At 47.3% G+C, this 22,051-nt stretch overlaps 1 protein-coding gene across 20 annotated transcripts in view; it reads right to left on the bottom strand.

Moving 5' to 3' along the window:
- The window catches only part of LOC110503378 (unconventional myosin-XVIIIa), a 172,253-nt gene that overhangs the window by 88,971 nt on the left and 61,231 nt on the right, over positions 1-22,051 (bottom strand). For 5 of the 20 annotated variants that reach the window (XM_036961669.1, XM_036961668.1, XM_036961667.1 and 2 more), the window contains exons 1-15: positions 21,239-21,409; positions 19,610-19,857; positions 18,070-18,117; positions 14,472-16,115; positions 13,204-13,305; positions 12,892-12,954; positions 12,087-12,116; positions 11,637-11,702; positions 10,034-10,099; positions 7,726-7,813; positions 5,873-5,979; positions 4,543-4,719; positions 2,153-2,363; positions 354-496; positions 127-227 (exon numbers count right to left, since the gene is read on the bottom strand). In XM_036961669.1, coding sequence (XP_036817564.1) covers positions 127-227; positions 354-496; positions 2,153-2,363; positions 4,543-4,719; positions 5,873-5,979; positions 7,726-7,813; positions 10,034-10,099; positions 11,637-11,702; positions 12,087-12,116; positions 12,892-12,954; positions 13,204-13,305; positions 14,472-16,115; positions 18,070-18,117; positions 19,610-19,648 — 2,885 coding nt within the window. In that variant the 5' untranslated portion in view covers positions 19,649-19,857; positions 21,239-21,409. Of the gene's footprint in view, positions 1-126; positions 228-353; positions 497-2,152; positions 2,364-4,542; positions 4,720-5,872; positions 5,980-7,725; positions 7,814-10,033; positions 10,100-11,636; positions 11,703-12,086; positions 12,117-12,891; positions 12,955-13,203; positions 13,306-14,471; positions 16,116-18,069; positions 18,118-19,609; positions 19,858-21,238; positions 21,411-22,051 lie in introns of those variants that run through there. The other 15 variants (XM_036961653.1, XM_036961657.1, XM_036961651.1 and 12 more) reach the window with 11 other exon arrangements.

Genomic DNA, 22,051 nt, shown 5'->3' on the forward strand with positions numbered 1-22,051 from the left:
AAATAGCTAGTTTAAACCACAAGGTTAACATGAGAACAAGATTATATACACAAGACCAAGCTTCTACAATGGACTGCAACCACTCACTTCAATTCAATCCCATTTGAGAGGGTGTAGAGGGCTCACCTGAGAGTGCTGTCAGCTCCGGACATCATGTAGTAGAACACGTTGAAGGTGGACTCAGTCTCTGGCCGTTTGGTCACTCTCAGCTTCTCAAGCAGCATGGTCTGAGGTATAGGAAAAGGACAACAAGATATCAATATGTGTGTGTGTGTGTGTGTGTGCGTCAGTGTCTATGCCGTGTGTGTGCGTGCGTCAGTGTCTATGGTGTGTGTGTGCGTGATACTGCCTACCTGTATGGATGCGGAGGCCACCTGGCCAGCCTGGTCGAAGTCCAGAGAGACAATCTGAGAGAAGCGGCTAGCATTGGTGTTCATGGAGGTGGAGCTGTTTCCAAATGCTTCCAGGATAGTGTATACTGCCTGCCACTTCTCCCCTGCACAGACCGAGGGAGGGAGGGAGGGGGGAAGAGTACAATTAGTGGAAAGCTTTATTTATTTCAAATATCATGTCAGCGTTTTGGGATTTCACATTCAATACTGTTCCACTGGTGAGGGGATTAGACTACCATCTTTGATAATCATGTCATGTCAGTTAGGCTTTGTCAATTATTCCCTTAGTAGAGCTCATTTCCCTATTTCGACATCAAGCTGAGCAGAAACGCCTCATCACTCAGAGAGTAGGGCTACCAGTCAGACTCACTTAACCCTAATGATCAAGCTGAGCAGGAACGCCTCATCACTCAGAGAGTAGGGCTACCAGTCAGACTCACTTAACCCTAATGATCAAGCTGAGCAGGAACGCCTCATCACTCAGAGAGTAGGGCTACCAGTCAGACTCACTTAACCCTAATGATCAAGCTGAGCAGGAACGCCTCATCACTCAGAGAGTAGGGCTACCAGTCAGACTCACTTAACCCTAATGATCAAGCTGAGCAGGAACGCCTCATCACTCAGAGAGTAGGGCTACCAGTCAGACTCACTTAACTCTAATGATCAAGCTGAGCAGGAACGCCTCATCACTCAGAGAGTAGGGCTACCAGTCAGACTCACTTAACCCTAATAATCAAGCTGAGCAGGAACGCCTCATCACTCAGAGAGTAGGGCTACCAGTCAGACTCACTTAACCCTAATGATCAAGCTGAGCAGGAACGCCTCACCACTCAGAGAGTAGGGCTACCAGTCAGACTCAATTAATTGCTTCTGTACGTAGCTCTGGATAAGAGCGTCTGCTAAAGGACTAAAATGTCAATGTAAAAGTAGTTATGTGAAACTTATAGAGCCTCCCATAGCAGCTCCCCTGTTTAACAGTCTAGTCTAGTAGTGTCTGGTGGCTGGGTTATGGAGCTCTCATTAGCCCATTACAGCTAACCAGGAGAAGCTGAGGAGTTTTTTGCTAATTATCCCCCAGCTCCACAGGGCATCATTAGGGGCTCCCCTCATCTCCCCCCCCCCCCCCCCCCACACACACACACACTAACATTTTCACACACACACACACCTGGAATACTGAGCCAACCACAACCGCTCTTCGAACCAAAAGGTTTTGAAGCCAGCTTCCATCGAGCTGTCCCTCTCTCCTACTCCTCTCCCAAATTCTCAGTAACACCCTTACACTCTCCCACATGCCTACCTCTCTCTCTGGAACTGCTCGTTATCTTCCCCTACTAACTAACACATCTACTGCACCTGTTATAACGGCTGGATTTCTGCTGAGTTCTCAGTCAATTAGATGACACTGATCTAAATCAGTAACAACTCAGTGAATGTCCTCCTGTGTACAAACACATGTGGAGCCATTAGATTATTTCCTTAATTAGCTATTAGGCTATTAAGACTAATTACCTACAGAGTAATTAAGTTACTTAATAGCCGTGGTGGTTTAAATTAACACTGAAGTAATTAAGCCACCATCTTGGACCAAACTAAGGTGATTATAACAGTCCTTAAACATTCTTTACATTTTATTTATACATTTCCCTCAGTCATTTAATAGACACAAATCCCTGAATACTAGCTTTACTGCTTGCTGGGAGGAAATGAGCTGGCCAGAAGGAAAGAGGTTAACTCATCCTAGTGGAGGACTCTCTCACCAGAGAAGATCTTTCCGGTGCTGCCAGCGATGGAGACCAGGTACTGGATCAGGTGTTGACAGTTGGTGGTCTTGCCGCTGCCGCTCTTCCCCAGCAGCACGATGGACTGGTCCTGACGCGTGGTCAACAGGTTCCTGTAGGCCGACTGAGCCACCGCGTAGATGTGAGGTGCCGTGTCCTCTCGCCTGCAACCCTTAAACATGTGCATCACCTGATGGGACCGAGGAGAGGGAGGGAGGGAGAGGGGTTGGGGGAAAGAAAGGTACAAAACATTTTAACTGTAGTTCACCTCTAGTCCTCCCAGTGACTCCTGTACAGTCCTCAGAGGGGCTCTGTGTGTGTGTGTGTGTGTGTTCACACGCGCGCGTCATTAAAATTGCCACATTCCCAGCTAAGCACCCTGTCTGTAAGGTCTAATGGGTAGTAGTTCCATTATGAGTGATGAGAGTTAAGTAGATAATACAACCTACAGGCCTCCTCAATACGGTCACCTCTAAATCTCATTAGGATAATTGGATTTCATTGTCATGTTGTGGACCACTGAAGACGTCCCTCTCTATCCTCCTAGTCATCTCTCCTGTTTTAATTCATCCAACCTCCTCTCCCTAACAGGAAATACTATGACATAATAGCAAGGAAATACACAATAAATAATAGCATTAAGTACACCCCAATGCGTACATCAAACAACATGCATCATACCATTCTAAACGGAGAATAAACCAGAATCACATCAGTGGAGTGGTACAGATACACTACCGTTCAAAAGTCACTTAGAAATCTCCTTGTTTTTGAAAGATAAGCACATTTTTTGTCCATTAAAATAACATAAATTTATCAGAAAAACAGTGTAGACATTGTTCATGTTGTAAATTACTATTGTAGCTGGAAACGGAAGATTTGTTAATGGAATATCTACATAGGCGTACAGAGGCCCATTATCAGCAACCATCACTCCTGTGTTCCAATGGCACGTTGTGTTAGCTAATCTTAAAAGGCTAATTGATCATTAGAAAACCCTTTTGAGGCCTCCCGGGTGGCGCAGTGGTTAAGGGCGCTGTACTGCAGCGCCAGCTGTGCCATCAGAGTCCCTGGGTTTGCGCCCAGGCTCTGTCGTAACCGGCCGCGACCGGAAGGTCCATGGGGCGACGCACAATTGGCCTAGCGTCGTCCGGGTTAGGGAGGGATTGGTCGGTAGCGATCTCCTTGTCTCATCGCGCACCAGCGACTCCTGTGGCGGGCCGGGCGCAGTGCGCGCCTGCCAAGGTTGCCAGGTGCACGGTGTGGGGCTGGCTTCCGGGTTGGAGGCGCGCTGTGTAGTACGGCTGGTTGGGTTGTGTATCGGAGGACGCATGACATTCAGCCTTCGTCTCTCCCGAGCCCGTACGGGAGTTGCAGCAATGAGACAGGAGCTACTACAACAATTGGATACCACGAAATTGGGGAGAAAAAGAGGTAAAATTCAAAAAAAAAAAAAAAAACTTTTGCACAGCTGAAAAAATTGTCCTGATTAAAAAAACAATAAAACTGACTATTTGAGTGTCTGGAGCATCAGCATCAGCGTTCGATTACAGGCTCAAAATGGCCAGAAGCAAAGAACCTTCTTCTGAAACTCGTCAGTCTATTCTTGTTCTGAGAAATGAAGGCTATTCCATGCGAGAAATTGACAAGAAACTGAAGATCTCATACAACGCTGTGTACTCCCTTCACAGAACAGCGCAACCTGGCTCTAACCAGAATAGAAAGAGGAGTGGGAGGCCCCGGTTCCGGGAGGCCCCGGAGTAAGAGGACAAGTACATTATAGTGTCTAGTTTGAGAAACAGACGCCTCACAAGTCCTCAACTGGCAGCTTCATTAAATAGTACTCGCAAAGCACCAGTCTCAACGCCAACAGTGAAGAGGCGACTCCGGGATGCTGGCCTTCTAGGCAGAGTTCGTCTGTCCAGTGTCTGTGTTCTTTTGCCCATCTTAATCTTTTATTTTTATTGGTCATTCTGAGATATTACTTTTTCTTTGCAACTCTGCCTAGAAGGCCATTATCCCGGAGTCTAAAGAAGGACAGTTTTTTCCAGCTGTGCTAACATAATTGCAAAAGGGTTTTCTAATGATCAATTAGCCTTTTAAAATTATAAACTTGGATTAGCTAACACAACGTGCCATTGGAAGTGAATGATGAGTGCTGGTAATGGGCCTCTAACATTAACCATGTCTACACTGCATTTCTGATCCATTTAAGTATTTTTAATGGACAAAAAATGTGCTTCTCTTTCAAAAACAATAACATTTCTAAGTGACCACAAACGTTTGAACGGTAGTGTATGTAGTGTATGTTCTCATGAAATGTGTGTGTGTGAAGACATGCATCTGCTGTGTGGGTCCTCTCTCCTCACCTTCTCGGAGTACATGGAGGGAGCGCTGAGGGGATTGATGATGACCGTGTTGGGCCCGGCGTGTGTGTGAATGAGGTTTCCCCCGTACCGCTGCCGCAGGGAGTGCATCACACTGGACTCATTGAGGTACTGCAGCAAGGCCAGGTCCTCAGAGCGGTCAAATGACGGGGGGTTCGCCTGGGACAGGAGCAAAGGTCAAAGGTGAACGATTAATGACTGAGAAGTGTTGTAATACTAGAGCTTTATTAAAGGAACACTCAGCAATACGAAAACATCATACATAACTGAGACTCTGGCTGTCTGAAGTGGGACTGCTCACAGAAACGACCAAAAACAACAGAATTCGGATCTGCCAAGACTACCACAAAGTTTAAGTTTCTCCAGGTTGCCTACACCTATTTCATATTTTCAGATTGATTTAAAAGTCCTCTGTAGGGGTAGAGGCTAAGGGTCCTTGAGTTTTGAGTTTCACTGAGGAGTAGAGGAGCAGTATTAAGAGACGATGAGCAGAGATTTAGTATGCCACACCATAACTTGCCACCAGGAATCTGATGCCAAGTCTTTGATGCAATTAAAACAGATGTCTCCTTCCAACCTCAGACGGGTCCAAGTTTGCACTTCCTTAATCAAACAGATGGTTCAAACGTTTGATTAGATGACGACCTTGACACTGTTGAAAACACTAACTGTCCAAAGTCACCATTATTATCGGTTCACCCTACGAGAGTTAAATGACTGTACATAACACCAGGAGGGGATTTCAACTTTTTCTTTGTCCTGAAAGCAGAGCAGACATCCTCTAGTCAAGGTCTTGGAGACAGCATGTTGTGAATGATGGGAGGTTTTTCTGCATTGTGCCAGAACAGTTTTTAAAGCGTCCTGTAACAGATATCTCCGTGATTCGGGCCTGGTGCCATATCTGTGCGAGTCACCTGATTGAGGCCTGCCAAACTCACACCTGTTCCCCTCTAACCTGTCCCCCTGTCCACAGACGTCCCACAACCCCTGGGCCAGATACAGTCAGCATCCTGGCTGACCATCTGTGTTTGATTCTGGCTCCAGACGGGATGACTGACGGGTGCCAAGACCCCTTCCCTCCTTCTTGGATATTTCCCCTACATGCCACCCCCCCCCCCCCCCCCCCCCCCAGGTCGATCTCTGCTTCATGGACCTCCTAACAGACTAGCCTATACCCTAACGGCAAACCTAAGACAGTCTATGCAATCAAGTAAAGTCAATGTCTTCTCCTTGGACCCTCTAAAGGAACTAGAGTTTAGCCCCATAACAAAACTAAGATGGAGTCTGTAAAATCAAGTCAACCCCCCCTCACCTTCTCCACGTCATCGTCATCTACGTCCAGTACTGTCCCGTCATGTTCCAGTTTGACCTTCACCTTCCCCTCCGGCAGAGAGCCTGCCTCAGTCTTCAGCAGCGTCGCTATGGAAACACAACCAACTTATTGGGATATACAGCGCATTCGGAAAGTATTCAGACCCCTTCACTTTTTCCACATTGTGTTACGTTACAGCCATATTCTAAAATGGATTAAAATAAAATATCCATCAATCTACACACAATACCCCATAATGACAAAGCAAAAACAGTTTGTTTTTTTGTGGAAATGTATAAAAAAAAAAAAAAACTGAAATACCTTATTTACATAGGTATTCAGTCCATGTGCTATGAGACTCTAAATTGAGCTCAGGGGCATCCTGTTTCCATTAATCATCCTTGAGATGTTGCTACAACTTGATTGAAGTCCACCTGTGGTAAATTATTGGAAAGGCACACACCTGTCTATTAAAGGTCCCACAGTTGACAGTGTATGTCAGAGCAAAAACCAAGCCATGAGGTCAAAGGAATTGTCCATAGAGCTCCGAGACAGGAGTGTGTCGAGGCACAGATCTGGGGAAGGGTACCAAAAAATATCCGCAGCATTGGAGAACACAGTGGCCTCCATCATTCTTAAATGGAAGAAGTTTAGAACCACCAAGACTCTTCCTAGAGCTGCCTGCCAGGCTAAACTGAGCAATAAGGGGAGAAGGGCCTTTGTCAGGGAGGTGACCAAGAACCCGATGGTCACTCTGACAGAGCTCCAGAGTTCCTCTGTGGAGATGGGAGAACCTTCCAGAAGGACAACCATCTCTGCAGCACTCCACCAATCATGTGTTTATGGTAAAGTGGCCAGACGGAAGCCACACCTCAGTAAAAGGCACATGACAGCCAGCTTGGAGTTTGCCAAAAGACACCTAAAGGACTCTCAGACCACGAGAAACAAGAGTCTCTGGTCTGAAGAAACCAAGATTAAAATCTTTGGCCTGAATGCCAAGCGTGATGTCTGGAGGAAACCAGGCATCGCTCATCACCTGGCCAACACCATCCCTACGGTGAAGCATGGTGGTGGCGGGATCATGCTGTAGAGATGTTTTTCAGCAGCAGGAACTGGAAGAATAATCTGGATCGAGGGAAGGATGAACAGAGCAAAGTACAGAGAAATCCTTGATGAAAACCTGCTCCAGAGCACCCAGGTCCTTAGACTGGGGTGAAGGTTCACCTTCCAACAGGACAAAGACCCTAAGCACACAGCCAAGACAATGTAGGAGTGGCTCTGAATGTCCTTGAGTGGCCCAGCTGGTGCTCGGACTTGAATCCGATCACACATCTCTGGAGAGACCTGAAAATAGCTGTGCAGCGATGCTCCCCATCCAACCTGACAAAGCTTGAAAGGATCTGCAGAGAAGAATGGGAAAAACTCCCCAAATACAGGTGTGCTAAGCTTGTAGCGTCATATCCAAGAAGACTTGAGGCTGTAATCGCTGCCAAAGTTGCTTCAACAAAGTACTGAGTAAAAGGTCTGAATACTTATGTAAATGTCATATTTCAGTCTTTTAATTTATAAATTTGCAGAAAAAATAAATACATTATTGCTTTGCCATTATGGGGTATTGTGGGTAGATTGATGAGGGGAATTAAACATTTTAGAATATTACTGTAAAGTAACAAAATGTGGAAAAAGTTAAGGGGTCTGAATACTTTCCGAATGCACTGTAGCTTATTGGCTGGAGTGTGCACAGACACGATATCAGGAAAAAACAATAGCATATAGTTTAAAAGCAAGGGTAAAAATTAGCAGGGCCAGAGCTCTGCACCCCTCCTGATCTAAAATGTAAGGCAGGAACTTACCCAGGGAGAAGCCATCCTTGTGAACCAGCCAGACCTTCTCTGAGCCGTACCATGCCTGCTCTGCGGCTATCTGCTCCTCTGTCTTCACCTGGAAGTGATGGTGGAGAAGACAACAGTCACATACACACAGCAGAACAATGACCTTAGGCCAGGTTACCTTTCACAGGGCCTTTCTGTGGCTGCAGTAGCTACCACTCAGAAGTTTTCAACCAAAGAGAGGCTTTAGATTTGAGAGGACATGTGCTCCCTACACACACACACACCTGTTCACATCAATAACATTCACTCATGTGTGTTTAAAGTAGCTGGTTATCAGGCCAGCGTTGAGAGCTTATAGCATGTTACACAGTTATGTATAGTAGCATTGTAAATAATGGGCTGACAGCGGGCATGCAGAGGACTTGCTAATAGTACATGTGATGAAAGGCAGGGCGTTGGAGAGGCTTCAGTGGAGCAGGCAGAGGACTTGCTAATAGTACATGTGATGAAAGGCAGGGCGCTGGAGAGGCTTCAGTGGAGCAGACAGAGGACTTGCTAATAGTACATGTGATGAAAGGCAGGGCACTGGAGATGCTTCAGTGGAGCAGGCAGAAGACTTGCTAATAGTACATGTGATGAAAGGCAGGGCGCTGGAGAGGCTTCAGTAGAGCAGGCAGAGATAAAAAGCAGTTAGGATTTGAAGGAGTCCCAGATCACAAATCACAGAAAGCCATTTCTCCAACTCGGCTCAGAGTGTCACCTAGAAATGCTTGACTGCTCTGTGTTACCATGCTTGACCTTCACAAAGTCTCTCACACTCGACTGGACATGTCTGTCTGTCTGTCTGTCTACCTGCCTGTCTGCCTGCCTGTCTGTCTGCCTGCCTGTCTGTGTGTCTGCCTGTGTGTCTGCCTGTGTGTCTGTCTGTCTGCCTGTGTGTCTGCCTGTGTGTCTGCCTGTCTGTCTGCCTGTCTGTCTGCCTGTCTGTCTGTCTGTCTGTCTGCCTGCCTGCCTGTCTGCCTGCCTGTCTGTCTGCGTGTCTGTGTGTCTGTCTGTGTGTCTGTCTGTGTGTCTGTCTGTGTGTCTGTCTGTGTGTCTGCCTGTCTGCCTGCCTGTCTGCCTGCCTGTCTGTCGGTCTGCCTGCCTGTCTGTCGGTCTGCCTGCCTGCCTGTCTGTGTGTCTGTCTGTGTGTCTGTCTGTCTGTGTGTCTGTCTGTGTAAGAGAGGCAGTGAAATCTGACAGAGAACATGAAGTATCAGTGAACCGAATCTGTACAAAGACACTGTTGGATGCACATCAATGTCACACAGCATGTGGGTGAGGGGAGGGAGGTGTATTAAGAGAATGGATACACGATCCACACAGCACAGCAACACAACACAACACACAGAATGCTAGGGATGGACTGTATCCCGAGGGATGACAACAAGACAATAAAAAGAAAAGAACACACAGATAAAAAAAAACGTATGAAATTGACAGAGTGAAATATAGGCCTACATACTGTTATTTTTATAACGCATAATCAGCCACAATCAGATGAAGTTTTTTGCAGCGTCTGTCTCATTGTCTCTTAAATGGAAAACTGACGTCATGCAATGACATCTACATGAGACAAAATGTGATGGAATGATTGATCCTGTGGAATCCACACAACCATGAATCTTAAGTGCCATCGAACAAGTTTATTTAAAGAAAAATATATTAATTCTCCCCAATTTCGTGGTATCCAATTGTTAGTAGTTACTATCTTGTCTCATCGCTACAACTCCCGTATGGGCTCGGGAGAGACGAAAATCGAAAGCCACGCGTCCTCCGAAACACGACCCAACCAAGCCGCATGGCTACTTAACACAGCGCGCATCCAACCTGGAAGCCGGCCCGCCACAGGAGTCGCTTGTGCGCGATGAGACAAGGATATCCTTACTGGCCAAACCCCTCGCTAACCCGGACAATACTAGGCAAATTGTGCGTCGCCCCACAGACCTCCCGGTCGTGGCCAGCTGCGACAGAGCCTGGGCGCGGGCCCAGAGTCTCTGGTGGCACAGCTAGCACGGCGATGCAGTGCCCTAGACCACTGCGCCACCCGGGAGGCCCCCGAACAAGTTTAATTTTGAGTGCTGATTTTCCCCTGAAATGTTCAAATTAGGTGAAAGAGGGCCAAATGTGCAGGTAGCTTGGCTTTGAGTGAATACTATGCAGTTGTGTTTGGTGGGGGTAAATGAAACACAGCACACAGGGTACACAGCACTTCAGGGGTCAGTGGTGGGAGTGGTGGACGTGGGAGGTGGAGAGGGTGAATTACACACAGGCACAGCAAAGGTCAGACCTTGGGTTGTTGGGCAGCGGCGTGAGACACCTGAAGGATGGCCACGGGATCCTTGTCTACCTGTCCCTGGAGGACGACAGGCGTGAGGGAAGGAGAAGTGGTCAAAGGTCATAGTTAGAGTGGAGTTACAGTGGAAAGATGGGTAGCAATCCACCAAACAACACAAAACATCATGTCCAGTATGTCATCATCCCTCATAATCATGAGCTGCTGGAATGGAGAGATGTACAGCGCCATCAGAAAGTATTCAGACCCCTTGACTTATTCCACATTTTGATACATTACAGCCTTATTCTAAAATCTATTCAATAGTTTTTCCCCTCATCAATCTACACAGAATACCCCATAATGACAAAGCAAAAACAGGTTTTTGAAATGTTTGCTAATTTATTAAAAATATAAAAAGACTGAAATATCACATTGACATAAGTATTCAGACCCTTTAATCAGTACTTTGTTGAAGTACTTTTGGCAGCAAATACAGCATTGAGTCTTCTTGGGTATGACGCTACAAGCTTGAAACACCTGTATTTGGGGAGTTTCTCCCATTCTTCTCTGCAGATTCTCTCAAGCTCTGTCAGGTTGGATGGGGAGCGTCGCTGCACAGCTATTTTCAAGTCTCTCCAGATGTTCGATCGGGTTCAAGTCCAGGCTCTGGCTGGGCCATTCAAGGACATTCTGAGACTTGTCCCGAAGCCACTCCTGCGTTGTCTTGGCTGTGTGCTTAGGGTCATTGTCCTGTTAGAAGGTGAACCTTCACCCCAGTCGGAGGTCCTGAGTGCTTTGGAGCAGGTTTTCATCAAGGATATTCTCAAGGATATATGCTGCCACCACCATGCTTCACCGTAGGGATGCCAGGTTTCTTCTAGACGTGACGCTTGGCATTCAGGCCAAAGAGTTCAATCTTGGTTTCATCAGACCAGAGAATCTTGTTTAACTAACTCATCCTTCATTATTCTCTGAAGTTTCGTTTAGAGTTTTGAGACAAATGTCAGATATCATCAAGCCAGTGTTTACCATTTAAAGTAACGAGAACATTATGTAAGTTATCAGGGTCAAGACCAGGGAGGGATGGGAAGAAAAAACTGCGGGATGGCAAAGAACGAGGAGAGGTCAGGCTCTATGTCTGTGAGATGAGCTAATGCATCATGACACATAATGTCATAAAGGGGAGACAGAGAGAGCGACGAGACAGGAACACCTGCCAGTCATAAATCACACACACTGCCATTCACTCACACTGCGACTGCACACCACACGGGGCAAACAAACATGCGGCACATCTTAATCAGGGGACTATTCCACTGCCATGCTACTGACAAAACAAAAAATGCACTGGTTTGGTTTGTCAGTTTCCATACAGGTCAAAGTCTGTTTGATTTCCCTGGAGGCATCTAGACACTATCACCGTTTAATACCGGCTTTGTTCCAAAAACAAATGAGGAAGGGAAAACACCAAGCACCATTACAGATGAACCCTACATAGACAGGCAGGGTGAGAGAGGGGAAAGTTAGAAGAGGAATCTAGGCTTACATTCCAACGTGCCACATGAGCACACACTTCAACCAGGTCGCCAGAGGGGACCCCTGGGGGCCACAGTACCTGAGGGGGGTTTGGGGCTGGGGCAGGACAAAAGGTCGGGGCTGAGGCACAAACTGCCGGCTCCAGCTAGCCATACAACAGCCACAGATAGAAACAGCCAAGCACCATTTAGAAAGAAAGAGGTAGAGGGAGAGAGAGAAATGGAGAGAGAGAAAGAAAAAGACAAAGGAAGAGAAAAATATGAAAAACGTATAAATATAAAACATGAATTGACAAATCCAGTGAAAGTTGACAGGTGACAAAACAATAATGGCAACAGAAATCAGCATAGACATAAACAGTCAGTTAGTTGAATGAATAGTGAACATGAGAACGCTGTAACCCAGTCATGCATGGATATGGTTGCCTGATGACTCAAATTGTATTATTCCGCTGCTCTACATTCGCTACATACACAGGTACAAACAAACACGCATACAAACACACATAAAAGACACACTATACACACACCTGGATTGTGTGTTGTAGTAGACTAGTGGCCTGAGGGAACACACACATATATATTGTCAAATCTGTTGTATTTGCATTATGATGTATATTACTGCCTTCATTTTTGCTGGACCCCAGGCAGAGTAGATGCTGCCTTGGCAACAGTTAACGGGGATCCATAATACATACAAAATAGAGTTTGACTGCCATGAATTAAGTCATATGTAGTGAAAATGAGAGGGTTGTACAAAACAAAGTCATCAGCGATTGGACCATTTCTAGCTCATCAGTGTATTCTAGCCAACACGAGTTTTCAAAATGCTTTACCCATGTGTGTTCTGGCTCTGGCCCAATCCATCGGTTTCTGGGACCAATCAGAAGGGTTAGAATGTGTTTGCGTTCTAGAAATCGTTGGGGAGGCACTCAGATCCAGGTTCATTGTGGAGAAGAAACTAATGCCCGTGGGCGTGGCGTAGCATTTGGCCAGAGTAAGGTGTTTGGGTAGCCATGCAATGGATATGGCCCATATTAGTAAATCTGTACTTTTAATTAAATGTGCCTGAAAGGAAAATGACAAATTACTATTAGCTATGAAGATAAAGATTGAACATCCAGTGAAGAAAGTAAAAAGAGAAGGAGCGATAGAGAGCATGATAGGTTGTTAATGGAAAAGAAATAAGCACCTCTAAATTCATTATTGGAATGTTAATCAACGTGTCCTGTTAAAATGAATAAAGGAAAGTAAAGATTTAAAAAGTGAAAGAGGAGAAGCATGTATCTAGGCAGTCCAGATGGGGAGAGACAAGGAGCGAAGGTGGGTCTTTACAGGCGCACTGAAGATCCTGTCCAGGAGTCTCTGAGCCTCTTCAGTGGGACTGAGCGGCGCCTCCTGGAGGTCAGACCATCAACAGGTTGAGCTATGAAACTAGGCTATCAAAGCGCACTATTCTAGCAGACCACATTCAACACTGTTTCATCGACAACAGAAATGCATTCAGGTTTTTTCACGCTGTGAGATGTTCACTAGATGCCATGACAATCCTGAAGTCACACACACACACTTGGTTACAATACCTCACTTCCACAGCATAGCAACAGTGAACTGAGTGAATGCTGTGGGGCACACCAGCAAACACACCTTTTGGGTTATGGTTGGGGTATTCTTTGATGAAACGGTTGATGACTTGTTCTGCGGTGAAGCCTTCTCAATGGGAACAGAGGACAGGGGAGAGGCTACCACCTTCCAATGGTACACACAGATACATCCACGCCGTAATGTACACACACATACAAGTAGTCCATAAGATAAAGAAATTATACAACCATGTTGAACAAACTCACAACAAGCCATGCTCTAGATGTCCAGAGTCTAGCTAAGATAGTGAGCAAATCATCAGTAGAGGGATACAAAAGCCCACTTGGATGTGAAATCATTCAGATCTCAATGCACAGGGCGAAGCCAAGCAAAACTATAACTAGCTTGAGTAACAATACACAAGAAAACTTTACCCTTAAACAACTATAGCAAACTCAGATAGCCACAGTAGCAGTCAAAGCCAGCTTGTGGTCGGCTAGCCAAGTAAACAAAGACCCTGAGAGGCTGGTAATTGCCCAAACTCAGCGAGAATCCAGCAAAAAGACCAAACCTTTTTAACATATCTGGCATCTGCAAAATGTGTAGACAGTTCTCTTATCCCAACGCCTGCCATGCTGGCTGCAGCGAGGCTTTGAACTTTATCTCCCAGAAAGACAAAGTCACTATCAATAATTATCTCTGCGGGTCTCCGTGGAACTCCAGGCCACAGCGACAGAACATTCCACCCCAATACGCTTTTTCCTCCTTTGGATGCTCCCCCCTCCCCCCAGGCTAACTTCAATAAACAAGGCTTCCAAGCTGCAGATGACAGCATGGTCTCTTGGGTTGAGGCAGTCGGATAAAATAGCTACTGAACTTGTTGTTTTTCTGGAAGCTGTCTCAGCAGCCCTGGCGTCTTAGAGGAGAGACATGTGAGGAAGGAGAGCTGTGTGAGACAGGCTCCATCCCCCAAGAGAAACTCAGAGAAATATGGAGCTGGTATCAGAGCAGTGAATGCAACAAAAGCTTCAGCCCCATGAGACTGCACCCTTTAACAAACTGAGAAACACTGACTTTGTGCAAATGAGAAAGTTCTGGAGAAACAAACAAGTTCAATAGGGAGTTGAGTCCATCATCGTGGCCCCAAAAATGGAGCCTTAACTCTGCTAACAAGTGGAGAACTCAACAAGATAAGTGAAGTTAGTTAAAATACCCCCCGCACACACACACACACACAAAAACTCAGTTATCATGGAGATGCAAAGAGTGCTTTCTGTGCGATTAACATCAGTTTTTTCAAGTGGTCCATGCAGTGAGGACAGTAAGCCTACCTCAAGCTTCTTCACGGTTGGCAGTTTGGGGGGAGGGATCAACGCCGGTGGTGGAGAGAGGGCACTCGCCTTGGGAATGATAAAGGCGGGAGGAGGGGAGAGAGGCGAGACCTTTGGAGGAGTAGGGGAGAGAGGCGAGACCTTGGAGACTGGGACGAACCCTGCAGGAGGAGTACTGGGGGAGGACTTAGAGGTGGGAAAGGATGCTGAAGGGGGAGTGACAGGGGAGTATTTAGAAGAGGGGATAAAACCAGCAGGTGGGGAAAGGGGGGCTGATTTTAGTGGTGGGATAAAGCATGATGTGGGAATGGCTGGGGAGGATTTGGGGGCTGCAGTGGAAACTGAAAGAGTAAAAGCATTGGATTTTGGTGATGGTATAAACCCTGCTGGAGGGGAAAGGGGGGCTGATTTTAGTGGTGGGATAAAGCATGATGTGGGAATGGCTGGGGAGGATTTGGGGGCTGCAGTGGAAACTGAAGGACTAATAGCAGTAGATTTTGGTGCTGGTACATACCCTACTGGAGGGGAAAGGGTGGCTGATTTTGGTGCTGGTACAAACCCTACTGGAGGGGAAAGGGTGGCTGATTTTGGTGCTGGTACAAACCCTACTGGAGGGGAAAGGGTGGCTGATTTTGGTGCTGGTACATACCCATTTGGTTGGCAAAGGGGGGATGATTTTGGTGCTGGTACAAACCCAGCAGGTGGGGAAAGGGAGGCTGAGTTTGGTAGTGGGGTGAAACCTGCAGGAGGGGAGAGCGGGGAAGGCTTTGGGGCAGGGATGAAGCCTGCGGGGGAAGACCTGGAGGAAACCGAGATCAAATTAGAAGCCATAGGATGAACTTTAGCTGGTACAGCCGACACAGGAGTCTTATCCTCCTGTTTTGAAACTGGGCCGACATTAGAGATAGATTTAATCTCAACCAATTTAGGGCCTTCTTTTTTCTCTCTTTTCACTGCTTCCTCTTGTTCTTTTTCAGACGGCTCATCCATGCGTGTGCGAGGGCGGTTCCTGGTCCTCCCGCGGACCATGAGGCTGGCCATCCCTGCTGATATATCGTCCTTCTCCTCCGTCTTGATGGTATCGTGCTTGAAAGAGAACAGTGGTACCTTTGGGACCTTGGGCACAGATGTTGGCGCTTGCGATGGCACCAATTTAGGAGGTTCAGGGGCAGGTTTAGTAGGCTCAGGAGCTGGAGCATCCTCCTCTTCTGCAGGTAGTGCCTTCCGCACCACTTGACACACCACCTTCACTACTTTCTTGCGGGTAAGGCTCGGATCATCGTTGTCCAGGTCTGGCTGTCTGTCACCTCCATTGGCAGAGTTCCCATTGACGGCACTGACGTTAACGGATCCGTTGGGCTTGCTGTTTCCGTTCAGCACAGGCTCAGGGCTAATTGTGGAAGTTCTGCGTGGGTCAGGGCTCCTGAAGTGCTGTGCTGGCGCCTGGATCGGAGGCACTAGACTTTTGAAGCGTTCAGGGACCTTTACAGCCCCGCGTACCCTGGGTGGTGAGGGACTCCTGACCCTGACCCCGGGATGTGTCTTGGCTGGCTCAGGGCTTTTGGTGCGGAGTAGGCCCCTGCTAGGCTCCAGACTGGGCACGGACTGGGAGCGGCTACTCATACTGCCACTGTCGCTGTCTGACTACTCACACAACAGGGAGGGAGAGAGCAGAGCAGCAAGACACGTGAGAAACTAGAACAGACAAAGTAAACTCACACAGTTTATCTTAAAGCATATGCAAACTCCACTTTGGTTACTAAACCAAAAACTTAATCTGAGCAGTCATGTGTTTGTCTGGATCGTCTGATACTGTATGTATGGTTGACCAAAGGGATCACAGGTCATGTTTGCTCTCCTGGACAAGCGTGCTGTTATGCTCACCCAACTGCCACATGCCTGCCCAGGTTCTGAAATAGAACAGGGTGGGTTGATACGAGAGGTGGAGGGTGGGCGTTTCAGACTGAGATAGCAGAGGTATCTATGGGTGCTGACTTGGCCCCCTTTCTGCACTACAGCACCTCACTTCTAATAGCAGATCTAATGACACACACACACACACACACACACAAACAATATCTTCGCTCAGCTGCAAGAAAATCCTGCTATATCACTCAAACACACACACCTGTGCTGAATCCTTCTCCCAGCTGCATATCACACACTAACACACTGTCCTCCCTGACCTCACTCTCCACACTACTGAGCACCGTGCCAATGACACTCATTCTTATCTCTCCCCAAGTATTTCAAGCTTGAATTATCCCTGCCGTCCTACAGGCCTTATGATAACCCAACACACTGCACTGCTTCCACAGACGGAGCCTACCTCCACCTAAGTGGTTAACCGACACTTATGGAGGTCGACAACACTTGATTGCAATAATAACCCGCTTTAGTGTTTCATCTTCCCCTCCTCCTATGCTCCAGTCGCTATAGTACCTGAAATGGCTCCATGGCACCCAGAGGGGGCTTAGCTGTGGTTCCCCCCAGACAGGAAGCTGAATGCTGGGAATGCAGCCTGTGGGATACCGGAAGGCTGGTGATCAAGGCCTGGTTCCCTGCTGGCTCTCTACTGTTCTTCTGTCTCTCTCCCTGTCTGCACTGCTGCAGAGTAAGTGTTAAAAACACTGTGTGAGGTCAACTGTGGTTCTCCCACTAACCAAGCTGGAAATGTGGAATATATTCATCAACTCTTGAGGGACAATAAAAGTTGACAAGAAACATACTTGTTTATTATCAAAACCAATAGCCTTCATCAGGCTGTCAGAAACACGTTGGTTTTAATTATAAAGTATTGTCCCCCAAGAGTTGCTGAATATCTTTCATATTTGTGCGTGTGTTGCATTTTATATCGCCACGCGGCCCTCAAACTGCCTGTCTGTTAATCTTTAGGCTACATTGAGATATGGCTGCAATTTCCACATCGAGGCTACAGATTATTCAGGAAAAAACTATGTGATTTGAAAAGAAGGCATTATACTATTTACACAGCAATTACAGACACTGCACACAGCGCTGATCCCGGTTTGTTCTGAAATTAAAAAGTGTAACTGTCTGCGACATTACATCCAGAATAGAAAAATAACTACAATCTCCCACGCTGTGCCTCTTTTCACATCGGCTTGTTAGTAACTGTCTCCTATGGTGGCGAGAAAGACTAGTCTGGTGTCAGGAGCTACCAGGGTGTGTCTGGTTCCAATGGCTCAGTTGGTTGAAGCACAGTGCTGCTAGCAAACCTCCAGGTAAGAGACCAGTGATGTGACAGGCACATCTCAATAGTCTGATGTGGCTTCCTCTCCTCAGCTGTAAGGATACCATAATGGACTCCAATTCCCAGAAACCTATGATCCCTTTAGTCACATACTCTCAGATTCCTGATTAAGCCTACAGCAGGGCTATTTCAATTCCGGTCCTGGAGGGCCAAAACACTTCTGTTCTTTGTTTCTACTTGGCAGTTAATTGCACTCACCTGGTGTCCCAGGTCTTAATCAGTCCATGGTTAGAGAGGATGAAAAGTGTTTCGGCCCTCCAGGACCGGAATTTAATAGCCCTGCTCTAGAGCTTCACAACATGATAACAATATCAGTCAACTTACACCCTGATTTGATATCTTGGAGCCTGGTGGTCTGACCTCTTCTTTGACCTAAAGGGTTTGGTAAGACAAGGAACTAAGGTCAAAACCTACGACACTTTGAAGTAGTGGTCACTCGCCAGGGGTACTTGCAGGAAACACTCCCCTCACTGCACAACATGCAAAACACACACCATGCCGCAAACCTGGATGTACACTATGTGGAAGAGCTATCTACCACACACCACATGGTGTCCTTTTAAAAGTGAAAGTTAATATTATTCAGACACTAAGCTGTAGCCACATTAATTTGGCCAGTTTCTATGTAATAGTGACACATGAGAACTACAAGACCTGTGTCACAGCCGTTGAAGGAAGAGGACCAAGGTGCAGCGGGGTGAGCATACATTTTCTTTTTATTAGAAAAGACGCTGAACAAAACAATAAACACTACAAAACAAACCGTGAAGCTCAAGGCTATGTGCCATAAACAAAGTCAACTTCCCACAAACACAGGTGGGAAAAAGGGCAGCCTAAATATGGTTCTCAATCAGAGACAACGATAGACGGCTGTCCCTGATTGAGAATCCTACCAGGCCAAAACTTTGGGTAACAGTTTGGGGACGCATCAGTTTACTGTGGAGCTACATAATGTGTTGTGATGGTCAAACAAAATGGGAGTCAAACAAAATAAAATCAAAAGCCAGCTTGGCAGTCAGAGCTCCCCTAGAATAAAGTATTTGAAGCGATATCACAGAGCTCGTCATTCTGCCAAAGCAAATTACTCCAGTCAAGGTTTTTACATGGTGAGTCAAACACTGACATTGGATCATGCATATGATGACAACGGTTACTTTTAGCACACTGTCAGAAAACCACAGCAGAGGCATGGCTGTCAGACCGCAAACTTTCAACGACGTGACACTCTCAAGCCCCAAAATGGACGCTTAGTGGAGGTGTGATACATGCAGGGCACACATTTCACTAGGCCCAGACATCAACGTAACCCGCCCCGTGTCCCCACACCAACGTAACCCACCCCGTGTCCCCACACCAACGTAACCCGCCCCGTGTCCCCACACCAACGTAACCCGCCCCATGTCCCCACACCAACGTAACCCACCCCGTGTCCCCACATCAACGTAACCCGCCACGTGTCCCCACACCAACGTAACCCTCCCCATGTCTCCACATCAACGTAACCCGCCCCGTGTCCCCACACCAACGTAACCCGCCCCATGTCTCCACACCAACGTAACCCGCCCCGTGTCCCCACACCAACGTAACCCGCCCCATGTCCCCACACCAACGTAACCCACCCCGTGTCCCCACATCAACGTAACCCGCCACGTGTCCCCACACCAACGTAACCCTCCCCATGTCTCCACATCAACGTAACCCGCCCCGTGTCCCCACACCAACGTAACCCGCCCCATGTCTCCACACCAACGTAACCCGCCCCATGTCCCCACACCAACATAACCCGCCCCGTCTCCCCACACCAACGTAACTCGCCCCATGTCCCCACATCAACGTGCTGTGAGGAAAACTGAACAGGACTTCCCTTTTGCTCCCAGAAGGAAAAGCGTGATGAGAATGCCATGTTGACTGCGCTGATGTCATGAGCTGTGCTGGATGAGGGGGGACAAGGGGGAGAGCAGGAATGGAGAGAAGAGCTGGACAGACGGACGGACAGTTGGATGGAAGGGTAGATCTTCACAATAGAGGCCAAAATCACTGGATCTTCACTCTAGGGGCCGCAACCAGTTTGGATAGTGGAAGGACGTGTCGCAGGAAGTGAAGTGAACAAGTCTAGTGTGCAAAGAAAAGAAAGAGGAGAGGGGGAGGGACAAAAGAGGGATAAGAGCTCTCCTAAAGATACCCAAACATACATAGCTACATACATGAACATACTGTACACAGAACCAAGACCCAACCATTCAGTTATGATTGACAAGTGATTTGTGGAAATGTTGACCTCATGACAGTAAAAAACAAACAGAACACCATTATAGCAATACCTACATATGACCTTTGGGATATTTCCCCCCCAGAACAGAGAGCTTTAGTGGGGGTCACTCAGTCTGAAGACTGGCTCCGGCTCTCCAACCACAGGCTCTAATGTGTCTATAACAGGAGGAGTTTGTTGAGTTCTACTGCTTATCTGTGGACACTGGGAAGGCTTGGCCAGGCAAGGGCCCGGGAGACAGGACAGGGCGTTTTTTTAGGAGGAGCCATGTGGGCATAACGCCTCAGAGGCCAACATCAGGTTGGATAGCCAGGTTGACTCTCTGGTTCCCTCTGAACACACACACACAACTGTGCATACATTTAAACACTATTTACAAACACACAGACCAATACAATTGTATTTGATCTAAACCGGATATAGCATGGTGACTGACACTCAGCCACTGTTTTGGGAGAACACCAGTGGACGTAGCTAATAACCACAGAACAAAGCCGTATTGACAATACTGAAACAATGCAGTAAAGAGACAGGCCTATGCCCAGAGATAATGAAAGCTGAGGAACAGACCTATAGTCTATTACCATCCCAGTGCTGGCTTGCTTCTGAAGCTAAGCAGTGTCAGTCCTGGTCAGTCCCTAGATGAGAGATCAGATGCTGCTGGAAGTGGTGTTGGAGGGCCAGTAGGAGGCATGCTTTCCACAAAAGACCGTGGGTCAGCATTGCTAATAGCATAGTTCACTATACCAACACACAATGAACAGTTAACGTGGCTTTTCCAACAGAGGCGAGAGTCAAAGACACAAAGGCTCCATTCAACTTCTGCCCAATCTGCCTATAACAGTCAGTTCCAGACAGCTACCATCACAGCCTTCCTGGCAGACACACTCCTTTCACTTCTATTATTACACTATTCTACTGGTACATATGCTAAAGCACACAGATCAAACCAAATTAACCAAGTTGCTTTGGCTAACACTACACCAAGGCTCAGGCAACAGGCTGTTAGCATAGCTAGCTAGCATCTCCAGAGCCACAATGGCTCCCCTTAGCTGAGCCTGAGCTCAGTTGCAGTGAGAGATAGCGAGCCCCCCTAACTGTCAGCCCTAAAAATAGTGTTACCAGCCAGGCCCCTGGCAGAGACAGTCACACAGTCCACAGATTCCTCCACAAAAGGCCTCTCCCTTTCCACCAACAATCCTGGAACCACGGCTCCTCCTTTACCTGCTGTCCTCTGTGAAGGTGATTAGTGTAGTTCGGTTTGGTAGATCCAATCCTTCCCTGACCGAAATACGCCCTTTAAACAGCGTTGGCGGTAACGGGAGTTCAACCCAGAGTTAGTAGTGTGTGAGAAAGAGCTGAGATAGCCGGCGGACTCACGTCACGTCACACAGGGCACAGGCTGGGGAGAGGAGCCCCCTGATAGGCTGACTATTCTAAGAGAGACAAGGAGTGGACAGCTGTCATGATACCAGGGTCCAGAAAGCTACAAATAGCCCCCCAGAACCAACACTGCTGCCACTAATGCCGCCCCTGGTTCCCTGGCTAGCCCCCCACCCTACCCCCAAGAATTCAGGCCAACTAGCAGCACTCTCGTTCTCCCTCTCACTCTCATTCCCTTTCTCTCATGGAAGTTGCTGTCTCCTCAGCTGCTCCGTGGGGACCCCTGTGAAGTCAGTCAGTGTGTGTGTGTATTAAATCTCTGTTGTGAATATGAGGAGTGATGGATGTCTGATAATGGTAGTGTAATAAAGTGTTTTGTTGTTTTTAGACAGTCTACTGTGAGCGTGTGTACTACATACCTGAAGGTACACTACTAAAATAAAGGTTAAATGCATAATAAAGGTGCATGTGTGTTTTGATATTGAGGGAAGTCCTTTCTCCTGTGTGCAGGTCTGTGTGAGGCTGGGAGTGGCAGAACGAAATGCAGAAAAGGAGGGGAAACGGAGGAGAAAACCAGAAGCGCTATGACATGGGGCACAGGAAATGACACGGTGCTTGGTGCCTCCCTCACTCTCACACCAGGGAGGAAGCATG

The sequence above is a fragment of the Oncorhynchus mykiss genome, chromosome 24 (genome assembly GCF_013265735.2).
Source record: "Oncorhynchus mykiss isolate Arlee chromosome 24, USDA_OmykA_1.1, whole genome shotgun sequence".
In the NCBI taxonomy this organism is placed as follows: Eukaryota; Metazoa; Chordata; class Actinopteri; order Salmoniformes; family Salmonidae; genus Oncorhynchus; species Oncorhynchus mykiss.